This window comes from Panthera pardus, unplaced genomic scaffold, assembly GCF_024362965.1.
Source record: "Panthera pardus isolate Hobbes unplaced genomic scaffold, ASM2436296v1 HiC_scaffold_9, whole genome shotgun sequence".
In the NCBI taxonomy this organism is placed as follows: Eukaryota; Metazoa; Chordata; class Mammalia; order Carnivora; family Felidae; genus Panthera; species Panthera pardus.
This window is the reverse complement of record NW_026527024.1, coordinates 592,168-618,220: the sequence shown is the minus strand read 5'-3', so window position 1 is coordinate 618,220 and position 26,053 is coordinate 592,168. Positions and strand designations below refer to the sequence as shown.

Sequence of the window (26,053 nt, the reverse complement as noted above, 5' to 3'; positions counted from 1 at the left end):
GCTCCGGAGGCGCCCCCGTCCCCGCCCGCCTGCCCGCCGCCTTCCAGAGAGGCGCGGTGCGTTCAACGAAAGAACAAAGGAACGGCGCGGCGCTTCCACTCGGCGGCCGCGTCCCTCAGCGCCCGCCCGCGCCCGCGCGCACGCGCCGCCCGCCCGGCCCGGCCGAGTCCCGCGGGCGCCTCTGCGTGGGGCTGGCTCGGCGCCTCCGAGCCCGGCGGGCCCTGTGATTGGACGGGAGCCCGCCTCGCGTCCCGCCAATCGGGGCGGCGCTTGGTTGGACTGGGGGGGCCAAATAAAAGCGATGGCGATTGGGCTGCCGGGTTTGGCGCTCGGTCCGGGAGCGTCCGACACCCACTGGGACGCAGAAGGCGGTGGGGCCCCGGCGGCGGCGGCGGCGGCGGCGGTGGCGCGCGAGAGCGGCGCGCGGGAGCGGCGCGGGCTGGGGCGCGGGGCGCAGGTAACGCGCCGCTGTCGGGCCGGCCGGCCGGCGGGGCGCTGGAGCCCGGCGAGGGGCGGCGGCGGCGGCGGCGGCGGTGGTGGTGGTGGCGGCGGCGGCGCCGGGACATCCCCGCCGCCGCGTTGCCCGTCCGGGTGTCGCCCAGAGCGGGCTCTCCCGGGCGCCGCTTTTGGAGGCGGGGTGAGAGGAGACCCCTCGGCAGGGGGCCGCGGGGGTCGGGGCTGGCCCGCGCGCCCCCGCGAGCGGGCAGCGTCGGACCCCGGACACCCGAGGCGGGAGCAGGGGCGGGTGCCCGAGGGGGGCGTGCGGAGGGGTCCACTCGCGTGCCCGCCCCTCCCGAGGCGCCGGGGCTGGGCTGGGGGCGCTCCGGTGCCCGGGGCGGGCTGGCCGCCGGAGCCCAAGTCTCCTTTGTGTGGAGCGTCGCGGCGGGAGCGCCCGGGTGGGACGGGACACACACAAGTTGGTGGGACCTCGCCGCCGAGTGCGCACTCAGACAAAGGACGGACTGTGTCTCGGGGGAGCTCGGCGCGAGGAAGGGGCAGTGACACCGGGCCTGACAGCAGGCGGGAGAGGGGCGTGGGGAGCCCGGGCCGCGGGCGCGGGTGGGCGGGCTCGGCCCCACGCCCCCTCCCCGCGCGCGCGCAGGCTCGGCGGGGCCGCGGCGGCCGGGACGGCGTGCGGAGACGGGACTCGGAGGAGCCGCGCATCTGACGTTTCCCCCGGAGCCGCCTGAAACCTCTCCGGACCGGGCAGTCCCGGGCCGCCTTCGCCGCCTTGTCTGGCTTTCGGTTAAGTTTTCGGGAAGGGTCGGGCTGTTCGCCTCCTTTTTGGTTTGGCTCGTTTGGAGGGCTTACCGTCGAGTTCCCGCGTCCTCGCGTACCCCCTTCCAACCACCAGAAAGTCCGTGCCACGGGGTCACTTTTTGAAAACGGGAGAAATTGAGAAGCACGGTATTTTGGAAAACTTGGTGAACTCCCGCCCAGGGAGTTCCCACTTTCTAAAGAATCATAATCTTAAAAAAAAAAAATTTACAAGCTGTTTGGGGCAACTTGTGTGATGCGTCCGAGAATGGCGACAGGTGCTAACGAAATCAACTGTCATTTAGGAAGCGATTACTCCCCAAATCCCTAGGGGTTGAATGAGGATGAAAGGTAGAAATAGTTGACGAAAATAAAATGCTTATGACAAATGCGCGTTTAGATGATACGCCTTGCAATTTCTTATTAATTGGTTTTATCTTCCGTGAACAATAGCTTTGGCGAGTTAGAAAAGACTGGTTGCAGAAATGTTTGTTGCCTAAGAAATTGGATGTGTGCTGTCCACAGTTAAGCCAAACTTCCTTTGTTTGTCAGGGTCTTTGAAACTTAAATTCATTTGGAAATAAAAATCTGTGTTTGGAATTTAAAAATATTTTACTACAAGGTTTACTTTTCTTGGTTTCAAAGATGATCGCTTTAATTTTATGGCGTTTTAATATTACATAAAACACCATTTAAAAAAACCTTTGGAAAACTCATGCTGGTACAGTTGGATATGCTTTTATGGGTTTTGGAGTTTATTTTCCATTACTCTTCATTTATGAGCATTAGCAATTAGGTCATATTTAGGAATAAAATGAACAGGTGTTCAAACATGGATTGTTTATTGATAAGCATTTTCATTTAATTGCAAATAAAATTAAGATATGTTTTGATTTTCTTTTCATAGTCTCTAAGTTGGGGATAGATGATAGCATTCTAGTCCTGGATATAAGGAATCCTGTCTTTTTGGAGGTGCATTAGGGTATGTAATGTTTAAAATCTTGGAAACACTTAGAAAAATTGCATCTTCGGTTCTGATTTTTTGGAAGGTGAATAGATTCAAAGAAAAGGAATTCAGAAACACATAGGCACTCTTCTGATTTGTGTTCTGAGAAAGATCTAATGTGCACCCACTATTTTTTTATGGTTTCATAAAAATGGGAGACAAAGAAATGCAGTGTAAAAGTCTTTATTATCCGTATTTTGCCGTATTAGACACCACTGAACAGACTTTCCAGGGTTGAGATTATTAAATAATGTTTGCATTTCGTTGCTGATAATTGTATATTAAAAAATCCTGATAGTTTTTGTCTGTCGTTAAATGCGTTACGCAGGTTTTGGCAGAAATTTGGATCTTTTGGGATAAATTCTAGTTTTTCCCTTGTGTATTCTGTAATTGATAATTATTATCCTCAAACTTGCCCCAAGATTTTTTTTTAAAAAGCCTTTTTGGGGAGCTGGCTTAAAGTTTTTGTTTTAATTTATTTCTGGTTGAATTGTGAATGTATACAAATCAGTTTTAAGTAGCACTGATTTAAAAAAACAACAACACTTGTTGATTTAGGTCCCCCCCCCAAAAAGTTCTAATACTTTCATACCAGCTTTGCCTTGCATGCGTATATATAAGTAATTGTCTTTGTATCAGCCATTTAAAAATTTTAAGCGGATTTCTCCAGGTCACAGGTTTTTCTAGGATATCTTCTATCCCTTGAACTGGTATACTCAAGGAGTGTGAATTAATTTCTGTATTGGTCTAAATAAATAGTGATTAAGAAAGTTGATCTGCTTTTTAAAAACTGACAAAAGTTTCTCCAGTGGTTTAATGTATTCTGGGGCCAATTAGAAATGGTTTATGGATTTGCCTTGAAGTCTTTATGTCAGTACAAATGATGAAGACATTTTCTGTGAGTTGTGAAGGATTCTGGACACAGGTGAGATCTTTAGTAGAGCCTCCGTGGAGAGGAACAGCTCATTAAATTCAGGGAAAGGTTCACAATGAGAGGATACCTTTACTTTCTAGAGGCCTTCCCTGAATTCCCAGGCACCCTTGTGTTCCACAGGGCTTTGTTCATACTTTATTATTAAAGCATGGATCAGATCGTATTGTAATCACTTGTTTATGCATCCGGCTCCCTCACTGCACTCTAAGCGCTTTGAGGCAGAGGCTTGTTTTTCTTTGTATACCTAGTAGTTGCTAGAGAACAGCAAACTATCATTTTCATTTCAAAATATGAAAATAATTTGACAAAGGAACTTTTTGCAAAGCACATAGGGTATGTTAATCCTTCCGTTGTGAACTTTGGGAGGTGTTTTTGTCCCTCTTTGAGAAGCAGTGATTATAAAGCAAAATAATTGTCAAGGTGGATAAGTTCCAAGGTTTCTCCTAGTTGTAATACTCGAGACATTGAAAATTGTGTATCCTTTAGGTATTCCATTGGTATTCAGATTTGGTATTTCAGGCAGCTAGAGAGAAACTTGATGAATGTCTGGGTACCTTGCATATACTATCTGCTTAATTTGATTTGATGTCAGTATTGATGGTCCTTGTACAGAAATAAAAGGAGGGGAAAGTGTTGGAGACAGTAGTAAATCTTTTAATTGAAAGGTGTCTAGTTAAATTGATGAGTTCTTTATCGAAATACTTCGAGGTGGGTTTTGGAGCTAAAACTGAAGGAAGTAGTGCCAGTGTAATTACAGATTATTTACTGGTGTAGCCTCTTCATTCTTTTAAAATGATAGGATAAATATAGATTAGCAAATCCAATAACCTCTCAAAAGGCATAGCTGATAAGTTTCTAAGATGGTCCCATATCTTGCCACTATACTATTAGTACAAAGATATGACAAAAACGAAGATGAAAAAAGACATTAAAACACCTGCTGTTTGCCAGATGCTTTATTCATTGGCTGGTTTTGTTTCCTATTGTGGTAACATTTACGTGAGATGCTTTATTTTTGATTATTGTTAAAACCACCCTGCATCCATCAACCTGAATGGATAAACAAATGGAGGTATACGCATACAATGGAGTAGTATTCAGCCGTTAAAAGAGTGACATCCTGCCTGACACATGATACAGCAGCGTTGATGAACCTTGAGAACAGGAGGAGGGTAATAAGCCAGACACAAAAGGAGAAAAATTGTGTGATTCGGTCATGGGAGATACTGAGAATTGGCAAACTCACAGAGAGAAAGGAGAATAGATGTTTCCAGGGGCCGAGAGCAGAGGGGAGTTGGGGAATTAGCGTTTAATGGGTACACAGAGTTCCTGTTTGGGATGATGCAAAACTTCTGGACGTGGATAGTGGTGATAGATAAGCAGCATTTTGAATGTGCTTAATGCCGCTGAATTCTACACTTAAAAATCGTTAAAACGTTAAATTTTGTGTATATTTTACAATGGGAAAAAACTAAACAATGGTGATAGCATTGCACTCTGCAAACCTTTACCGGTTAAGGAAACTTTGGTCTAAAGGGCTTAATAATTTGTCCAGGATCATCCAGCTAGGGATTTGTAGTCAGGATCCAAGTTTAAATTGTTGGACTCCATATCATCTACTCCATATTATCTGCTGGTCTCCTGGATGATTAAAGACTTGTTGGTCCCAAGAAGAGAGTTTATTTGACTTCATCAGAAAGGTATATTTAAAAGTAGGTAATTTGTAGTTGTCTGGGAGGTACAGTCTGATGCCCTAGACAAACTAAAAGATGTCTTTGCAGATTTCTTTCTCAGCCAGAGCTTTAATGGTGTTTGCTCTAGGGAGGAGTACAGTTGAGTTTTAAGTGTGGTCTGTGGAGTCACTTTGTTTGGGCACAAGTTGTTAAATGGTTGATTTTTAGTTATTGTGCCAGTATTGATTTTGAGAATTAATATACTTTCTCATGAATGGAACTAAACACTTAGCAAGTTGAAATAATGTGCTAAGGGCCTATAAGTAAAGAATATGGTGCTACATATGCTTTATGTTAGAAATGTCTATTGCTTCAGTAATAGGTGTTCAGTTTAAAATACTGAAACAATTTAGACTACAAAGTGAAAGCTTTCTGGATCCTTCCAATTCTAGTCCCTACCCGTAACAGTTTCCCCAACTTTTCAATGTATTCATATGAATATGCATTTGTACATAAATTTTACAAGAATGGGATCAAGTTCTTTTGTCTGAGAACAGTTTTTTTAGGTCAGTAGAGACCTGTTCTTATTAAAAAATAACGGATATTTCTTCAGTGCTCACTGTGTCCTTGGCACTGTGCTCAGTGCTTCTGTTTACTTTATATATTTTATATAGATATCTCAATAATGAGAAGTGCAGAGGGCGGGTGACAGCTAGGTAGCGGTAGCCTAAGGGTTTGGATTTGCACACTTTGTTTTCAGAGTTATGATCTCTCACTTCCAGCCTGGGTTTTGTCTGTTTTTTATTTTTTTGGTAGGGCCAATGAACTGCCAATGATTTTAGTATTTCTTAGAGTCTAAAACAACAAGACTCCCAAAAAAGAATTCGCAAGGAGACTGCGTGTAGCCTGCTAAGCCTAAAATACTTCCGATGTGGCCCTTGATAGAAAAAGTGTGCCGTTTCCAACACTGAGCTATTAGGCCGTTTTGTTAAGTAGAATGCATCGTATTCCAGTTTATGAATGTGTCATCACACGGTAAACCAGTTGTGATGGACACTGTTCTCTCCTCAAGAAGAGAACATCTTTCTCTATCTTTGATCATTTGTGAGACCACTTTCTACAAGGAGAATTGCTGTTTCAAGATTATGCACAGTTCAAGTTTTAGTAGACCTTGTCAAGTTGCTTTCTAGAAAGGTACCGGTTTTTTACTTTGAAAAACCAGCTTCATTGAAGTATAACTTACGTACAGTAAGATGAACACATTTGAAGACTACGGGCTGCAGAGTTTTGACAGATGTATACATGTGTGTCACCACCACCTCTGTCAAGGGGTGACGCTGGTGTCTTCAGAGTTCTTTTATGGTCTTTATACAGTCATTTCCCTCTTTTGCTGCTGATCCCATTTTTCTCGTTCAAGAGTGTCCTAACTTGAACGTTCTGTGACTGGCTTCTTTAATCCTGCATGTTTTTCAGACTTATCTATGTTGTTGCCTGTTGCAGCAACAGGTTTCTTCTTCATTTGAGTAGTAGTCCATTGTGTGACTGTACTGTTTTTTTAATTCCTTTTCGTGTTGGTGGACACATGGGCTGTTTCCAGTTTTTTTGGCTATTAATTCAGCTGTTATGACCATTTGTCATATTTGCGGACATATCTTTTAAATTCTCTTGGGTAAATACCTCGTAGTGGATTGCTGGGTCATACGGTAAATACTGGTTTAACTTTGGAAGAAACTGCCAGACTCTTTTCCCACGTGTTTGTGCCATTTTACACGAAGGGTTCTGGTTCCAGTTCCAGCTCCGTGGGTCTGAGTGCACTTGGTCGGCCCCTAAAAAGTGTTAAGTATCTCATTGTGGTTTTAATTCAGATTTCCCAGGTGATCAGTGATGTTGAGTATCTTTTCATCTGCCTCATTGGCCATTCGTGTACGTTTTTTTGATCAAGACTTTTACCCATTTAAACTGCGTTTTTTTGTCTAAATGAGTTGTTGAGAGGTCTTTGTATATTCTTGGTACACATTCTGTGTCATGTATATATTGCAAATGTTTACTAAATTTTTTGCTTTGGTTTTTGTGTGTTACTGACAATGTATAGGTCAAGTTAAGAATTGTTAATGCTGGAGGCATAATTGTTTAAATTCAGTTAAATTATGTGAAAATGAATTTATTCTTATTCCACAAGTCATTTAGTTCTTACTGTAACAAACTGTTACGTGTTTGCAGAGACCTGAAAATGAAAAGGATATTATTTATGCGAATAATATTAGGTGTGTGGCATGGGGGATTTTAATTTTTTAGTTTTTTAATTTGGAATTTTTTTAAGTTTTTTGGGAATTTTTAAATTGAGCTGTTTTTGAAAGTAATAATATTTAGTAGTTCTTTAAATTTTCAATTTTGGGTAATTCAGACCTTTTCAGTTATTAGAATTAAAGGATAAAGAGAATATTAAGAGTCAATCAAAAGTAATCCTCATCTTAGAATCTGGTGTGTAAAAGTGTAAGACTGCAAGCTTGGTCTACCTATTTTGACAGTTAAGTAGATTTTTTGTTATATACACAGATGGTTTTTAAGAGCATATATACTTGATTTCTGCATCTGCTTGTTTTATCTCTGCAGAGTATCCGTTCTTTCTTTTGCTCAACAGCTGGATTACCCTCACAATTTTCAGTTTTTCTTCATCATACAAGTAATCCATTACTCCTCCCCCTCCTTATTTAGTAAAGGGCGTGGGGGACGCAAGCCTCTGGGCTTCAGTCGGGCGTCCTAGACCTCTGCCAGTTACCATGCCCTTGCCCAACTCAGTCTTTCCCTGGGTGTCAGTTCCTGTAAGACACTCCTGAAGCTAGGCAGTCTGCAGAGCAGCCTGAACTCTTGTATCTTAACTGGTCTCCTCTCTGATAGCTTTCTTATCCCCTTCCTCTGTTGCACTCGATTGGTCTTTTTACTAGGCTCCAGGAAGTTTCCTGTGGAAAGTCTGTGCTCTGTCTTCTTTCTGGAATGCCTTCCCTGCCATTTTAGCATCTCAAGATACTGTTTAGTTTGTTTGGCTCAAAACACCCTTAAACTTTCCCAACCAAACCAGATAGTTTATCTCCTGCGTAGAAAGCAATACCACAGAACATCTCTTGTGTTTCCCTCTCTCCTAAGCAATACCACAGAACATCTCTTGTGTTTCCCTCTCTCCTTCATTTTAAACATTATTTTACTCATCTACGTGGTGCAGGTAGAAAAGGGTTTTGTACATAGTGGATAGAAATAAAGTTTTTGTGAAATGGGTTTACGATCGCAGCCATGAAAACTTGGTAGGTCGCTTCTTTAGAACTCAGTAAGTAATTTAAATAGCACCCCTGCCCCTAAAGCAGAGCCTTCTAGATTCTATCAAGTGAGTTTTACATGGCTATATTATGTATCACTCAGTGAACTTTGTTACTTATTGTCAGGCATTATTATAAGATTTTAATTTATATCTTTAACATACATTGATTAAGGGCAAAAAGGTTGAGAAACTGGAAGCAAGTGAGGAGTGTCAGATAGTAATTCTGAAAATTTATCTCAGGATGATCTTTATCCCTCAGTTGCATTCATGTGAGCTAAATTCATACATCAAGATGTCTAGTGAGTTTTAAAAATGTGTCAAAAAGACAAAACATCATGGCTATTTTATCTATAGTGCCTTTGTTTTTGGTACTAAAGACTGAGAAGTGCTTTGTAAGTAAACCCCCAAATTTAGGAAAATAAGATAATTTTCTTTAAACAGTTAAAGAGTTTCAGTCATTAAAGCAGCTTTTGTACGTTTTTGATGCCATAGCTTAATAGTGAAATGTCCACCGTATTTTATTTGTAGATACACGAATGCCTGCCATGTGCCTACAAATAATAGAACTAACAACTGTTCAGTGAGAATCTACCTTGTGCCTCATAAACATGGGGTCTCTAAACCAAACATTTTCCTTTTAAATTTTGTTGAAAATCATGCATTTTTAATTATTTTAAAATAAGCACTATATATTTGCTAAATGAAATATCTGTCCTTTGAATATTTTAAAGATTTTAGTGTGATGAACTTTAGAAGTTTTTTACCAGTGTACTGATCTGTCATCTTACTAGGTGGAAAGAAGCTGCAATGAGTATCCTTATTTATAAACTTTTGATGTAAATTGTTTCCATATTCAAATTATTTAATAGTACAAGCAAAAATAGCAAAACTGTTTAAAACACTCCCAGTGGGTACTATGGGATATGTTCCTATGCAAAATGTTGACGAGTCAGAAAAGGTTGGGAAATGTCCTTCTAGAGAAATCAAGAAGACTTATGAGTGGCAGAAATGTTGCTTGAACAGGCTGGGAAGGAAATGAGGAGTTGCTGTCCCGCTTTGGCCTGTAAGCAGTTTGGCCTTTGGAGAATATCTGCCTGTAACACAGAGCTCAAGTTCTGTGAAGAAGGTGTCTTTAAAGGGCAGCTTCCATTGGCAGCTAGATTTTGTGCAAAGAACTTCGGCTTTAGTCTAGGCTCTGCCATTAAACCACTTGTGTCTCCTTAGCAAAGAGCTTTTGTGGACTTGATCTTCATTGCAAAAAGGAGACGGACAAGTAACTGAGCAAGTTGTGATTATTGAGGACTTCCATGTGCCTTCAAAGAGGAAGTCGGTTTCGGAGGTAAAGAAGTAGGACCTTGGTGTGTGAGGGTAAGTAACTTGTATAGGCTCACGCAGCTAGGAGGACCAAAGTCCCTTAGCTTTTGCTGCCTCTGGGTCCTTTGTAGGACTCAAGGTGGTTGGTTTCTTTTTACCAATTTAGAGCCGTTTCTGTGGGGAGTTTGAGAAGCATTGGGCCGGAGGTCACATCCCTGTCGCAGGTGATTGTGCTTCCTCTTGGCTGGCATTTAACTGAGTTGTTACATGATACGCATTTCTCTCAAATTCTTTTTATTAATTCATTCATAAAATCTCTAATGGTGATTATAAGCCTGGTTTTTCCTCTTTTTTTGTCTCTGCATTATAGGAATAAGAGCACCTAAAAGCTTTTTTAGGACTGTTATGTATCTGACTAAACTAACTTTGTAAACAATCAGATTGGTATATTGTGATTTGTAATCAGTTTATCCTGTATCTAGCACTGAGCACCTAAAACCCTTGGAATTTTGTAAGTGATGAAGGTGTCTTGATACAACAAACCCCTTTGAACCTTACCTGAGTTTGTGCAAATGAAGTGACTTGGGAAAGCACCTATGGATGGGGCCAGTTCCTGGGGGAACTAATATTGGGATTAGAAGGGTTGGAACTTGCAGACCCTCCCTGTCCCCTGCCTCTGGGGAGGGAGTGGGGCTGGAGATATGGAGTTCAGTCATGCTAGCCTAAGGAAGCCTCTGGAGAAACCCAGAAGGGCTGGGTTGGTGCCCACAAGGAGCTGCTGGGAGATTGCTGCCGCCTCCCCCCCTCCCCACAGTGGAAGCCCCGCCCCCTTTCCACGTGCCTCACCCCATGCATCTCTTCTGTCTGGCTCTTCCTGAGTTACATCCTTTTATAACAAACTGGTAGCCTAGTAAAGAAACTGTTAGCCTGCGTTCGGTGAGCTGCTCTAGCAAATGAATTGAACCCAAGGGGATCATGGGAGCCTACAGTCTGTAGCTAGTTGGTAGGAGCTCAGGTGACAATCTGGACTTGCGGTTGGCATCTGAAGTAGGGTGGGACAAATCTCTCCAGGTAGCTCGCGGCAGCATGGAGTTAAATTGTAGGACGGCCAGTTGGTGTCGCCACGCATTTGGTGACCAGAAGTATCCAAAGCGCAGTACCATTCGGAGAGTAGTGTGTGTAATGAAAATAGTTTCTCTCCACACAGAACTGCATTGGCAAGTTCAAAGTTCCTATTTTCCAGTTTTTCTTACAGAATTTACTCTTGTATTTAAAGAAATGAAATAGTTTTCTTCACCATTTGTCTGGTGTCATTTGTCAGCTGCTAACAGCATGCAACCAAATACCGGCCGTACCATACACATTTTCTGGAAAGGAAATTTCTTCCCACTGTTGGTTGCCTCAGTCTTCACCCGTTAGGACTATTCAGATAAAGGGCGAGATGTTCGCCTCCTTACCCTGTGTAAAGAGACCTTCTGTGCTGGTGAAAATACCAGTGTTTAACCCTGGACTCCCCAAAGTGCTGGGTTTCCTGGCCCCACAGTCAGAGGCCTAGGTGGTGGGTGCTCGTCCTAGCCTTCTCGTTCTCTCTGCCACATGGAAGTGCTGGGATGGAAGTCTTTTTTCCTGCTTAAAAACCTTTGTGTCGCTGTGGAAATTCCAGGGCGGTAACTGCAGGGATTATATGATGGGTTTCCCTGCAGTTGATGAATTCCTTATAGCATTTCCATAGATATTTGGAGGCTGAAAAAGAGATTTTTTTCCCCCCAGGGCATTAAATATTAGTGATAAGTGATGTTATACTCATAAATTAGATCGATAACATATATGTTTGGTGAAACATGCTGAAAAATATCATTCGTTGTAAATGATGCTGTAAGGTTACCTGGTACCTTAATATAGAACCTCAGCAGTATAGTTCTCTTCGTGAGAATCCTTAAGTGTAGGAAAGCCATGGAAATGTCTGTAGCTCCTAACTACCCCTACCTACCTCCTGGACTTCCATCTTGTCCCGAAACTACTATCATTCTTAGCAAGAAAATGAACTTTAGGGCCGAGATGAGCCAGAGGAGTTTCTGAAGGTCTCGCTCAGTGAAGACTTCTGTTGGTGTCCACAGGTGAAACGATGGCACTCGCAGACGTTTTATTCCCCTGTGGTGTACGTGCAGGTGCCGAAACTGCCAGATGATGGTCACTTGGCTTGCAGGATGCCTGGAAATTCTGAGAGGTTCTGCACACAGTTTGGGCTTAGTAGTTTGAACTACCCAGTCCTTTTTTTTTTTTTTTTTTCTTCAATTCAGAATTATTAAGATGATGTTTTTAAGTAATCTCTACACCCAAGATGGGGCTGAAACTCACAACCCCGAGATCAAGAAAGAGTTGCACGCTCCACCGACTGAGCCAGCTGGGTGCCCCAAAGAAAACTTTAATTTCTGAGTGTCACTTTAATCTGTTTTATAAAGTTGAAGCAACTTCTTTACAATATTTATGATAGTTCAATTCTCCAGTTGGTTTAAATTTATGGAACTTTTTTTTTTAAGTAATCTCTACATTCAGCATGGGGCTCGAACTCATGACCCGGAGATCAAGAGTTGGATGCTCCACTGACTGAGCCAGCCAGGCACCCCCTCCAGTTGGTTTAAATTTAGATGGCTGTTTCTTTTCTAAGACTTGTCTTTGTAAACTGATAGCCTTTTCAGATAAACACAGGAATGCTGGTCTGTAAGCCTCCATGTTGAACTTCGAGTTTAGTTTACTCTTCTGCTAGAGGAGGAGAGTGATCTTATTTTTGTGGAAAATGCATTAGTTTAGGGTCTACTCACATTCGCTGTAACAATCAAGTCACTGTTTTCTATTCAGCCAAGATGCCACGTTACCGTAATTTTTCTGAGTCTTTTAACAGTACTGTGCGTTTTTAGTATTACTGAAACCAGGGCTGCAAATAAGATACGTGTTTTTTGCCCTTATTTCTCTCTCTCCGTAGCCACTGGCTCATCTGTTTCCTCAACACTTGACCACAAATGCTGTTCATGATACTTGCTTATCTGTAGTTGCATGTCCGAGTGGTCTGCTAAAGTTTAGGCACCAAGATGCCTGTTGCAACACGGTGTTTAGATTTTCAGAATGCTCCATAAATTCTGGTTGATAATAGCTCTCATTTCTGGCTTTCCCAGGTCCTTCAAACAGAAGTTGTGGAAGTTTCTTCTGCTAGTGTTTTGCGTGTCGTTTGGGTGGAATGCGCGTGTCCAGCAGTAGTGAGCTTGCATATTTTTGTCATTTTTCTCCTTTTTAGGTACAAGTAGAGGCATCCTAGGAATTGAAAAGGTCCCTGGAACGAGATTTTTATTTTATCTTTCTTTTATGGGAGCAGGGTGAAGTGTGAGTACGTGGGGCATTGGTTGGTAGGACGAGGTGGTTTTAGGTAGCTGGAGGGTCAGAAGAGTGACCGTGACCATTGATGATGCTTTCTTACAGTGGTGAAGGGTAGGACGGACAGATGGGTGAAAATAAGTAATTTCTTTATAATGCATCTTGCTAGACATAGGCCTCTCAAGTGTCAAAATAAGCAATTTCTTTAAAATGCATTTTGTTAGACCTTAGTCTCTTAATTTGGCACAGACGAATGCCAAATCTTACCGTTTAGGTTCCATAGTTTGGCAGGGCAAAGTATCCCTCATTAAATATTCGTCACGTGGATTTTGGTTTTTAGTTGCAAGAATGGTGATTTCTAGGCCTTCGTTCTTGTAAGTGTGTCTTTTAGAAGTATGTAATTGGAATATATTGTCCATCCTAGGTGCTTTGCGAGGCAAATGGAAAGGAAGGGATTGTTAGGGTTCTGATTCGTACGGTGTCTGGATATACTTACGGTGGCTGTTCTCAAAGCACGGTCTGTGGACCTCAGAGGGTCTGTGAAGTTACCTTTGTAAAATACTAAAATGTCATTTGCCTCTTTCTTTTCCTTCCGTCCTTTCTTCTTCCTTCCTTCCTTCCTTGTGTTGACATACGCACCTGTGGTGGAGAAGCAATAGTGGGTAAAAACCACGGCACCTTAGAGCTAAACAAAACACCAAAAAACAGTTATAGAGAATGTCAAGTCGCTGATTTTATTAACTCTGATCCTGAGTGTGCATGTTTTAAATATCCTGTTGCACAGGATGGGAACGTGTAAAGTGCTGTGGCCCAAAGTATGCCGGGTCTGGCCTCCAGGACGGCGCTGACGTGATCGAGTTGCAGGCTGCATTGGCCGCTTTTTTCATGGAGAACATTTTTACTTGAAAGAGCGGTTGACAGACAGACTAAGATTATTCAGACAGGTATTTGGCAAACATTTTTCAGGGAGGGGAGCCTGTCCTTCAAGGAGAACAACAACTGTATTTGTCGCCGATGATAATGTTCGACCTTTCAAGCAAAAATTAGAATTTTCGGAAAATGTGTATCTGTCACTGAGCTTGACAGCTTCCCAGTAAATACTTAATAAAAAGACTTTTTTGATGAGCTCAGTGGCTTTACCAAATACGATTTTTGGAAATAGGTCAATTCCTGGAAAATCTGCATGACCCTGTGGACCAATATTTCTCAGATGGGGGATGATGTTAAGGAACTACCACTGCTTATGGAAGAATAGTGTGGTCTTGAGGACAAGTACTTAGGAGGTTGGAACTCAACTAGCTACTTTTTTCATAGGACAATTTAAGTGTAATGAGATCCACAATGACCTCAAGGCTGTTCAGACACTTCCATTTTCTAGCTAAATACCTGTTTGGAAATGGATTTTCTTCATATTCTTCAACCAAAACAGCATTGGAACAGATTGGATGCAGAAGCAGATAAGATCCAGCTGTCTTCTTTTAAGACAGATATTTTAAAAATTGGCAAAAATGTAGAACCATACACTTGCTGACTTTTTTTTTTAACAGAAAATAGTTTTTTAATTAAAAGGTGTTATTTCAATTAACATGTAATAAGCTTGCTATTATTTTTAAATGAGTTGATTTTAAGTTATCTATTTTGAGAGAGGGCATGAATGAGGGGAGGGGTGGAGAGGGGGAGAGAAAGAATCCCAAGCAGCCCCTACACTGTCAGCATGGAGCCCGACGTGGGCTTGAAACCATGGACTGTGAGATCATGACCTGAGCTGAAGTCAGATGCTCAACCTGCCGAGCCACCCATGTGCCCCAAATGAGTTGGTGGCTTACAAATTTCTCAGGTTGTAATTTCTTTCTCTCTTTCTTTAATGTTTTTATTTATTTTTGAGAGAGAGCAAGACAGAGTGTGAACAGGGGAGGGACAGAGAGAGAGGGAGACGCAGAATCCGAAGCAGGCTCTAGGCTCTGGGCTGTCAGCACAGAGCCTGACAGGGGGCTCGAACTCACAAACCGTGAGATCATCACCTGAGCTGAAATCAGGTGCTTAACCAGTGAGCCACCCAGGCGCCCCTCAGGTTGTAATTTCTAAGATGCTGGATACCTGCAGTTAGAGAGAGCCCAGATGAACTAAAGGGGTCCTGAGACCAGATGCTTGAGAAGAAAGGTGTGTAAGTTTCCTGTGAACCTTCCTGTGAACGGTCCATCATTCTCTCTGCTGGGGACAACCCTGTGAGTAATTAACGTCTCAATCTGCATCATAAGTGCCAAATTCTTTGTCATCTAGATGGCTCACTTAAGGCCTTAACCTCTTTTGATCTGTCCTTTTTCCTTCTCCTGTAAGTACATCTGATTTTTAATTTTAGAATGTCTCTTGGTATCTTTTTTCTGCATTCACATTGCCGTTAACCCAGTCAGAGCACATAGTGCTCTGTTCCTGAATTACTTCAGTGCCCCGGATTTTCCTAATATGTTCTTGGAACTCGAGTGTTAAATGGAATCTGAGAGTTGACTTGACTTTAATTTTGTTTATATATTCCCTGGAGATGTTACAGATTAAAAACTTACGGTAAAACCAAAGCAGAGTTAGAAATTAAATACGGTCAGATGAGCACGTATTTAATGATACTGTTTGGTTAAAACTGAATAGCCAACATTAGAGCTTGTAACAATGCTGTAGCCTCAGGACCAGTTTTACAAATCTGTTTCTTTAATTTGGCTTGATATAACGCTAACGCAGATAATGGATATTTGCATAAATATATTTTATGAAATGGTGTGTTAACTTTTTATTTGTTCGGGATAATCAGACCTAGTAGTTAACCTGAACAGTGGCACCTAGCAATCCTTGAGTGCCGTCTTTAATGTCCGTGGAAAAGCCTATCAGGCTGTGTTGATCGCTGGAGAATTGTAGAGTACTGAAATCTACATCGGATAGATACTTAATCCAATTATTTGGGAATCTCTACCGGGAAATTTACCTTAAGTGTTTTAGCCCAGGTTCCTTTTTTTGTCAGCTGACCACCCCTGTCTTTGGTTTGGGCGCTTTCATAGCACTTAACACTATCTTACATACTAAACATTTCACTTTGTTTTTGATCATTTCCATCCAAGTAGATTTTAAGTTCATGGGGTTGCAGATTTTTGTCTGTTTTGTTTACTGCTAATTCTTCAGTTTCTGTAATAGTACCCGGTATGTGTTAGATGTTCACTGTGTGTTGAATGAGTGAATGTATATTAACACTTCTCTCTGTTCAAATTCTAAACTCAAATGCTCTTTTCTGTGTAATGTGCTTAATGCTGTCTTCGCAGCTGGGGCAAAGATCTGTTTTTCTGGCTGTCTTAAGCACACCTAAACTGGACTTGAATTGTATAGAATCCTTTTGGTTCGTCTGATCAGTGCATGTGTATCAGAGCACAATTACTTTCCTTGGTTCAGATTCTGTAGTTCTATTAGTGCAGCCTAAATGTGCATTATCTTTTTAAGTAGACATCATCTTAAAGCTTTTATGGAGTTTTTTTTTTTCTTCCTTTTAAATTGTTCAAATACAAGGTTATCTCAGTTTTTAAATAGTACAATTATATGTGGGAATCTTCCCCTCAATTTTGTTTGAAGTTAAGGTTTATAAAAGTGCCGGTTGCCCTTGATTACTGCCTGTTCTTTTTAACTTTGTTTTCAAATTAGTTCTAATCGGTTTTTTTTTTGTTTTTCCTATTTAACATTTTACATCGGATTTTAATACTTTTTAGTGTATTTTTCTGTTTATCATTTTTTTTTTTTTTTTTGAGAGACGCTATGCACTTGCACAGGGGAGGAGCAGAGAGAATCCCAAGCAGGCTCCACACCATGCCCAGCGCAGACCCCTCCCTCGTGGGGCTCAATCCCATGATTGTGAAATCATGACTTGAGCTACCCTGATGTCCCTGTTTAGCATTTTAAAAAGTGAATGTCATTTTGTTTGTGTGTTTAAGGTTTTGTTATTAAGTAATCTCTATACCCCACCCTACATGGGGCTCAAATTTATAATTCTGAGATCGACAGTCACATGTTCCACCAACTGAGCCTGCAGGCTACCCAAAAGTTGATGTCATTAAAAAATTTTTTAAAAAATGTTTTTATTTATTTTTGAGCGGAGAGAGACAGAGCATGAGCAGGGGAGGGGCAGAGAGAGAGGGAGACACAGAATCCAAAGCAGCCTCCAGGCTCTGAGCTGTCAGCACAGCACAGAGCCTGACGTGGGGCTTGAACTCATACACTGTGAGATCATGACCTGAGCTGAAGTCGGATGCTTAACCGACTGAGCCGCCCAGGCATCCAAGTTGATGTCATTTTAAAAGTGAATGTCTTTATATTTGGTTGTTGTAGAACTTAAGTCTCTCTTTGTGTGTGTGTGTGTGTGTGTGTGTGTGTGTGTGTGTGTGTGTGTGTATTTAAAAAACTTTATTTTGGAATAACTAGATTTCGGTAACCCTGGTACATTTGTCAAGATGTAGAAAGCAACATCAGTATGATACCGTTAATTAAACTAGAGACTTTATTTGGATTTTACCAGTTTTTCCACTGATGTTTGTTTTTTTTCTGTCCCAGGATCCAGGCCAGAGACCATACCACACTGAATGATCTTAGGCCCGCACATCTGTGACGGTTCCTCAGACTCTCCTTGCTTTCAAGTCCTCTTGATAGTTTTGAGGAATATTGGTCAAGTATTTTGCAGAGATGTCCTTCGGTTTGGGTTTGTCTGATTTTTGTTTTTTCTCCTGCTCTAGACTGAGGCTATGGGCTGTGAGGTTTGGGGGAAGAATACCACAGAAGTGACATACCCTTCTCATCACATCGCGTTACATTGTGCATGACGACCGCGTGGCTCATCCCTGATCTTTTAACCATAATCACTTGAGGGTGGTGCCTTCTGGGCTTCTGTGCTGTGACCTTACTGTTTCCCGAGCCATACTCTCCTGTGGCAGCCAGTTACTGAGTCCAGCCCGTGCTCACGGAGAAGGGACCTGAGCTCTCCCTCTCCTGTTACAGAATTATTATTATTTGGAATTCCTTGTAAGGGAGATTTGTCCCTCCCCCGCCCCCCATTAATTTATTAACCACTTATTTCTGTCATGGACTCATGGATACTTATTTTGTTAATTCGGTTACTCTAATCCCATTGTGATTTAGTTTGCTACTCAAGTTCCAGCTTTGGCTGAGCAGGACCGGAACCCAGCCTGAGTAACCCAGCCTGAATCCTTGCGGACCTAACACTCCAGGGGGGCGTGGCCTGAGACGGAGTCTTGACTGGTTTGGCTCCGGGCTCCTCGCTCACCGTCTTCCCTTCCTTTCATAGGACACAGGGTCTTTATTTCCCCTCAGGCAGGAGATCTGCTTCTCGGGCAATTAATTTTTGTCTTACCAAGAGTAACATCGACATGTCGCTCTAAATTCTCTTTGTATCTGTCTCCTTCTTACCTACAAATCTTAATTACTGTTAACTTATATTTGAGTTTATTAAAGCAGTGGATTTTTAACTTAGAAAAATAAATGAAATTGGGCCGCCTGGCCGGCTCTTGATCTTGGGGTCGTGAGTTCAAGCCTCAACGTTGGCTGAGAGTTTAACTTGGAAAAAAATAAAATGAATGAAATTGTTAAATGAGACAGCCGCCCTCAAAGCATTTTAAACACAGAAGCACTATTGAAGACTGGCAGTTTTTCAAAATGGGCAATTTTATGGCATTCTTACTCAAGTAAAAAGACATTCTAGTTAGGGAAGGACATCAAGAATATTGCCGTCGTCATATTTAAATTTTGTTAGGTTTGGATTTGACATTATTGAGTCTGGTAGTCCGTGAAGAGTCGAGTTAGTGCTATTAATTTAGTTAGGGAGGATAAGTAGTACATGTAGTTTATTATTTAGTTTTCTTAAGACAAGTAGGAACAGAACCGGGCAAGACTAACTACATGGCTAGTGTCTTGATTCAGCAAATCACTTAGGAATGAAGAACCTTTAAAGAGAGGCATCGGGGGAACGGAAAATGCCTAGGGAACTTCTTTAATTCCTTGTCCTTGACTGAGTAAGGAGGGAGGGGCGGGGATACCATCTTCAGTAAAGGGCCCTCGGCAGGTTGGACCCGGGGGACAGGAATGCTGGTTCTTTGGGCTGTGTGTCCTGTCCCCAGAGAGGTGGAGACGTGTGTCCTGGCATGTCGCAGGGGCTGTACAGACCTGAGGATGGAGGAGGTTCCTTACCACGTGGGCAGCAGAGCCCCACTGTTGTAACTGAGCCCTCTGGTGATGCCCTCACCGTGACCACGAGGAGATGCTCACCAGAACACATCTGTTAATTCGGGCAGGGTTGTGCGCGTACCCTCCACATGAAGAATGTGTCTCAGGCCCCTCTGTCTCACGTGGCAGGAAAACCCGAGCCGAACTGGTTTACGACCCCCCAAAAAAGGAGGGCATTTCTTGGCTCGTGTAACTGAGGTTCTGGAGTTGGTTCGGCAAAGCTCGCCTGGCTCAGGGCTCAGTGAGGTGATGAGAGCCTAGGTCGCGGCTTTGCGTGTCTCTTCCTTTGCCGTTACTGACTCCATTTTTTGCAGGCTCTTTTCAAGCGTGCGGGTTTGCTTCCAGGGTTGTTTGGTAGTGTCCATCCAGGTTCGAGTCTCAGTGGAGGAGTGAGCATTCTTGTCCCCACTTGGGAGGGAGCCTCCTGAGATTTTCCCTGTGACCAGACCAGTCTGGTCACGTGTCCAGACTGTGTGCCGGGAGCGGTGGGCTGCTGGGAAGGTCCGGAGCAAGTGAGCTGATGCCGGGTGGCAGAACAGCGCCACGTCTGCTCTAGGGGGACAGCTGGATGCCGGGGCTTGTGTTCCGAATATCGGGGTTTGGTTGATTCGTACAATAGCCTCGAGACTATGTAATTTTCCTTGATTTTATTTAACCTATATGTAGGTAGGCTATTCTGTAAGGTTTTGCTGCATTGTATTACGGTTTCGACGGTCTCCTGCCATGATCGGGTCTGTCTTTTGAATTAAAGAATACCTGTTGTTTTGGTTTTACTGCATATGGGTGGAATCCTGTTTTAGTGACGACAGCTGTACTCTCTGTTTTGAATGAGAGAAGCTATTCATATTCTGGATAAAAGTCATATAGTACCATTTCACCTATGGAACTAAACAGATCTGTGAGAAATTCATAAATTGTATGTATTCGCAAATCCTCATCCATTTAGTGCCATGTCATTTTATTTTTTAAAGTTTCAAGTTTATTTATTTTGAGAGAGAAAGAGGGCCTTCAAGCAGGGGAAGGGCAGAGAGAGGGAGAGAGAGAGAATGTCAAGCAGGCTCCGTACTGTGAGTGCATTGCCTGACTCGGGGCTCAAAACCACGAACCGAGAGGTCGTGACCTGAGCCCAAGGCGAGTCGGACGCTCAACGGTCTTAGCCCCCCAGGCACCCTGCCGCGTCATTTTCATACAGGTTTCTTTCTGCTGATGTATGAATATTTGGGACTGTAGCTTAATATTTGCTGGGCTGTGGTGTGGTGGAAAACAGTTGGAAAACCTGATCCGAGGCTGCCACTCGCTGGGAAGGGTGAGGGCCGCCTGACATCTGGAGGCTCACTACTCCGTGTTTCTGCGTGTGTTTGGTGCTGGCGGCCAGCTGTGAGGTACTGATGTTATCCTTAGTTTGGTGAAGATCTTTAAGGCCACGTCAACTTCCTTAGTAAAAAGAATTCCAGAAGCTCCGGGTCGAATGCTCCGGACCTGTTGATGGGTGGGACATCTGGACCATAGGGTCCTAATTGTCTCTGAGACTCATCTCCTTGGGGGTTTCTCCGGACTGGGGCACAGTTCCCGTGCCCCTGCGTGGAAAGTCCTGCCCTTTTCCTACCTGGGCACAGCTGGCCTCTGAGCAGTTCACGGTCAGCATGCGTTAATAGACCTGTTGTTGGCATTTGTTTTAAAATGTACTTGCCAGGCACACAGCCAGGCTCTGCGATTTTACAAATGAATAAAAATGGTTCTTGCTACTGAAGAACTTACAGTGGGGACGTGTTGGATTGAAAAACATGAAAATAGGATTTTAATATGTTGTAAATGCCGTGATAGTGGGAGAGGGTTTATTTTATATAAAACGTTCTTATAAATGGTGCCTTAAATTTTATTACTTTTTAGTGGACCAGCCTGTTTATCCCTGTGCTTTCAAACAGTCCAAACATTTTTAGATTTATTTCTTAGATTGTTATTCAGAGGTCGTGATCCTTGTATTTGGATAATCTCCTGTAAGTGAATTACCATAATTTTACCTATTTCTTCTCTATTGGGCGTATGTACCAGACCATCCTATAGCTTAAAGCCTTCACTGATGTGCTTCTTTATTTGGAAGAGCTGTGTGAAATTTATGAACGTGGAGATTTATCCATACATGCTGTCTTACACAGAGGTTGGTTCCAGAATCAATTTTGAAATGTTCTCTTGTTGATCTTGCAACTTGTACATTTATACCTTTGGTCAGAGAGGCTGTTTTATTGTGACATACTTTATCAGAGATAAAGTTACTAATGGTAGAAATGCCATGGAAGGGATTCCAGACTATTCAACAAGGAGGATTCTCGTTGTGATTGATGGTGATTGATGGAATGATGCCCCTTCACCAGCACATAAAATGTGTACCTTAAAAAAATGAACTGTGGTAGTCCCTGTCTTCACATCAGAAGTGCCATGTTCTGCTGGAACTTTCCTCAGGTGCAGGGGTGCTACCTCCAAGGACCAAGAGTTTGTCAAGGCAGCAGATGGGGTAGTCGTGATGAGTTTATGAGCTAATGAAGCAAGATAATCCCTTTTTATCTGATGGCTTTCCCTTCTAGTTCCTAGGCCTTTGAAGTGCTGTAAGTCTGAAAAGGATTTGCACGGAGTTACCTGAGCTCATCTGTTAACTGGCAGATAGGAAAGCAAACGATTGCCACCAAGTTATTTCTTAAATAAAGCCCCAGTATCTTCCTGCCTTTGGTGTCTTTCTGCTCTGCCTCAGCATCTTCTGTCTTCCACACTGTGTGCTTTGCCTCAAAGGTGGGGTCGCCCTCCTGAGTGCAGTCTTCTGGGGTTTAGGGCTGTTATCTTTGCTCTATGTCAGCAGCCCAAAGGTGAGGTCACACTATCCTTTTCACGTTATCTCTGTGGCCTCCTCCAGCTGACTTCTCTCAAGTTCTGAAGCCTGTTTATTCTCCTCATTCCCTCAGTGCCTGTAATATGGGGTCCTCAGCTAGTCTGGTGACCATCTTTGCTCATGGGGCCTGCCCGCTGGCCTTCCCGCCTTCAGAGTCCCGTATCTAGCTGTCCTCTGCTCATACCTTAGGGTCCCTTCCGATTTCTCTTGGCCTTTTGAAATCCAGCCCAACTTTGAAGGTTGAGTTGTCACCTTTGTTGCCCCTTACCCCCCCCCCCCCCCCCCCCCTTTTTCCTGTAAGTCTCAGTGTGTTTTCTTCTTTTCGGCCTTGTTGGGCGGGACCTAAGTTCCCTAAGGGCAAGTTCTGTGTCTTTGTGTAGTCACCGTCTGGCCTATCTAGTCTATCGAGCGCTTGTCTTGCCCCTCTTTCAGCCTGAGAAATCCACACATCTGCTTTCTTTGTCATCGGTGGGTGACTCTTCTGACAGAAAGTTACCCGCTGACCTTTGGGCTCCCTGCCTTCCTGCAAATCTTGTCTCCTTAGGCGCTTTCTCTTTGCCCGAGGGCTTTCTCCGACGGGAAGTGAAGCCCTGCTCAGTTGTCAGTTGCTCAATCCGGGGCGTCACCCCCTCCTGTACTTCAGTCTTCCCCGAGTTTTCGGTAGTTCTTGTTCCTTTTCTCTCCTCACCAGTGTGGTCTCAGAAGCCGCCCTCACCTCTGGTGCCCAGACCGTGTTGCAGCCCCCCAACCTCCTCTCTGCTGGTCTGCTGCTCTGTGCAAAATGTCAGTCTCCCTCGCCCCTTTTATTTATTCTGGCTTTCCTTTGCTCTTAGATAAACTAAAGCAAACGTCCTTCGTGTGACGGCTTTGCACCTTGCACCATCTGACAGAGAACTGTCCTAATCTTTTGAAGATACAAGTATGATTTTCTATTTATTTATATTTAATTTTTTCACAAGTTTGATTTTAATACTTTGAGAAGCAGACGTTCTGGTTTAGACTTAAAACGGGGACTCTGTGTTACGACTTCGGCATCTGGGGAATGATGGGCTGTCCCCACATGCAAACATAATTGCTTCCTAGAGCCCGCAACTACAGATAAGGTGGAAGAATTTACTCGGCATTTGCTGCATTTTTTGTTTGCTGGCCGGGACATCCCTCGTGTGAGTAGAGGTGGCACAGGGGGCAAAAGTACAGACTTTTCTCCCTGTGCTGAAGGTGAGAAGCCTGGTTAATTAAAAGCGTGCGGGGAGAATGCTTGAGTTTGCACCAGACGATGTACTGTGTACTTCCTACTGTGAGTGCTGTGTGTCTATTTTGCTGTTTCAGATTTCTCTTTTTCAGTTACATTCTTCATTTATGCCTGTAGCTGCTAATTTAATGATCAAAAACTTAAAGTATGTGTCTGTTTTTTTGCTCCAGAAGTCTCATAGACTAAAACCCAGCTTGTTCGAGTATTTCTGTAATAGAGTTATTTCCGTAATGGGGTCGATCACGTTTCTGTAAGACGGTTGTCCTTTGGGAGTAGAGAACCTTTGTAACTCAAAACGCCTCTTAAAAGTTGTATTAAGTAAACGTTTAAACTTTGAATGAAATGTTTTACATTTAACCCTACAGAACGAATGAACACCCCCCTTCTTGGAAGTATCAACAGTGTCATGTATTATTTACTTTGTTTGTTAGTTTGCTGGGGATTGAAACGCAAGTGATCATGTTCAGGCTGGTTAGATTAGTGATTTTAATATGAAACCATTGCTTTTAGAATAATCATGGGCCAGACTGGGAAGAAATCTGAGAAGGGACCGGTTTGTTGGCGCAAGCGTGTAAAATCAGAGTACATGCGGCTGCGGCAGCTCAAGAGGTTCAGGCGGGCTGACGAAGTTAAGGTACAGCTTTATCTTTTGTGCGGTGCACCTACGGTTAAGGGTCGTTCCCCCTCCCCGCCCCCCAAAGAGAAGTTTCAATTTGCAAAGGGTCCATTTTCAGCCAAGGTCATGTTTATAGTAAAGATAAACGAAGGCTTGGAAGCCAAGGGCCTTGATCTGTCTTAATTAGCATAAAGATTGTACCAGGCACCGTAATGATAATGGAAAGATTGTAATCTAATGGCTGTTCAATCTGCTTAGAAATCACTGTCTTTTTAGTGTATCTTTTGTATTGCATGTGTAGACTCCGGACCCCCATACAAAGGAATGTGTTTCATGGTTTTGTGTTTCTAAAGTCATTGTGATTTCATTTTTATATCATGTTGACAAAATAATAGGTGTGGTGTGTTTGTGTTACTCGAATGTGGGGAAACTACAGTTTAGTGTAAAATCTATATGTGTTTGCAGGAATGCTCCTGATATTTTTGAGAAATCACTAGATTTTAACCTGCTTTGGAGATACTACCAATTTTCTAACAATGAACAATTTCTCTTCTCCTCTCCTCCATTTTTTTAAAGAGTATGTTTAGTTCCAATCGTCAGAAAATTTTGGAAAGAACGGAAATCTTAAACCAAGAATGGAAACAGCGAAGGATACAGCCTGTCCACATCCTGACTTCTGTGAGCTCATTGCGCGGGACCAGGGAGGTTGGTTAACTCACGCACTGGAGTGATTATCAGTGCATTCTGGTTTTTGCTGTTGGAATGTTGGCTGGTTATTGATAGGAAGTCACTCACTTCTGGAAGTCCATCTGTTCACTGCTATTTCTTTTTAATGTGCAACTAACTGTTGGTGGCTGCCTTAGGGAACACTGCGAGCTACTCCTGTAAGAGAGCTGTAGCGTTTAGAATATATTTTCACTGTCACCAGGTAGATTCGTAGATTTTTATAGGATTGTTGATTTTAAAAAGTTTTTAAACTAAATACTCTTTAATGTCCTCATCAGATCACTATTTAGAGCAAGGCTTTCTGACTCGTAGTTATCTTTCTTTCTGCCCCTTAGTGTGAATTAGCCATGCTACAAGAAATGTTTCCTTTTCATGCATATTCACGCACTAAGAAAGTTATTTGTTATTGGAACATTTTGTTCAAATTCTAAGGCTCTCTAAGAATTTTTAAATTCAGTGTTGAGAGATCAGAAGTCCTTTTATATAGCATTTTCTAAATCAAGAAAGTAGATCTTAATCCTATTTTCAAAGGAAGGTAATAAACGTATGGCAGATTTTATAGTTAAATGACACATAAAACACAGTGGCAGCAAAATGAGAAGAAAATGGCAGAAGCTTAAAAACTATAGAACCCAGTCAGTAGGGTTTTATGCAAAGCATTTTGGTTTAAGTACCTGTTTTATATAGGAGAAGATGGCATAGGAGGTGGAATGCTATTTGAAAGGGCATCAAAACAGAAGGAAGAAAGCGCTTTGGAGTTTATGAAGTTACACCGTGCAGTGGGTAATTGTTTATCTGAATGTCTAGACATGGAAAAAGCATCTAGACAGTGGGCTCTGTTCAGTGAGGTTATGATATTTATGAAATATTGTAATAAGCAAGAATTTGCCACCGCGTGAGACCTGTTGAGATTGTGACACGCTGGCTTCAGAGCAACTTGTCGGTGCTGTCACAGTAGCCCAGTCCTAGTGACTGGGTCACGGTGTGGTGGTCTCGGTGGTGACACATGACTTGGAATGATTCTTAGTCATTTATTCATTTTGCCAGGTGACCCCTCTTTAAAGCCTGGGCTCGCAGTTGTGTAGGTAAATATCATATGCTGCTAACACCTTCCGCACCATCTGGGATAGGTCAGGGCCCGTGTGTTAGGGGTAAATGACTTTTATTCATATATTAAGGGTGGAAGGAATTTGTTTCTATGCTAGTCAGAATGTTCTCAAAAGGAATAAGGATGGGGCTTCTAAGTAATTATGTGAAAGTTTTGTCTGGTGACCTTTTGGAAATTTTGAGGTAAAGGAAAAAGAAACCTTGTTCCTTCTCCCCAGAGGAATAGATCTTAGAAATCTGGAGGAGGAAGTAGAGACACGGAGTACATGCTTTTTGCCACCCATTGCAAATCTCAAAATGCTACCAAAAGTCCAGCTTTTATTCATAAGTAAAAGTTGATG

General features: G+C 42.8%; 1 protein-coding gene across 10 annotated transcripts in view; it reads left to right on the top strand.

The window, feature by feature from the left end:
• Positions 1-263: 263 nt before the first annotated feature.
• Positions 264-26,053, top strand: part of EZH2 (enhancer of zeste 2 polycomb repressive complex 2 subunit) — a 64,046-nt gene continuing 38,256 nt past the window's right edge. For 2 of the 10 annotated variants that reach the window (XM_019453113.2, XM_019453110.2), the window contains exons 1-2: positions 23,783-23,897; positions 24,456-24,557. In XM_019453113.2, the coding sequence (XP_019308658.1) occupies positions 24,515-24,557 (43 nt within the window). In that variant the 5' untranslated portion in view covers positions 23,783-23,897; positions 24,456-24,514. Of the gene's footprint in view, positions 458-528; positions 638-1,130; positions 1,246-22,388; positions 23,898-24,455; positions 24,585-26,053 lie in introns of those variants that run through there. The other 8 variants (XM_019453112.2, XM_019453107.2, XM_053898693.1 and 5 more) reach the window with 7 other exon arrangements.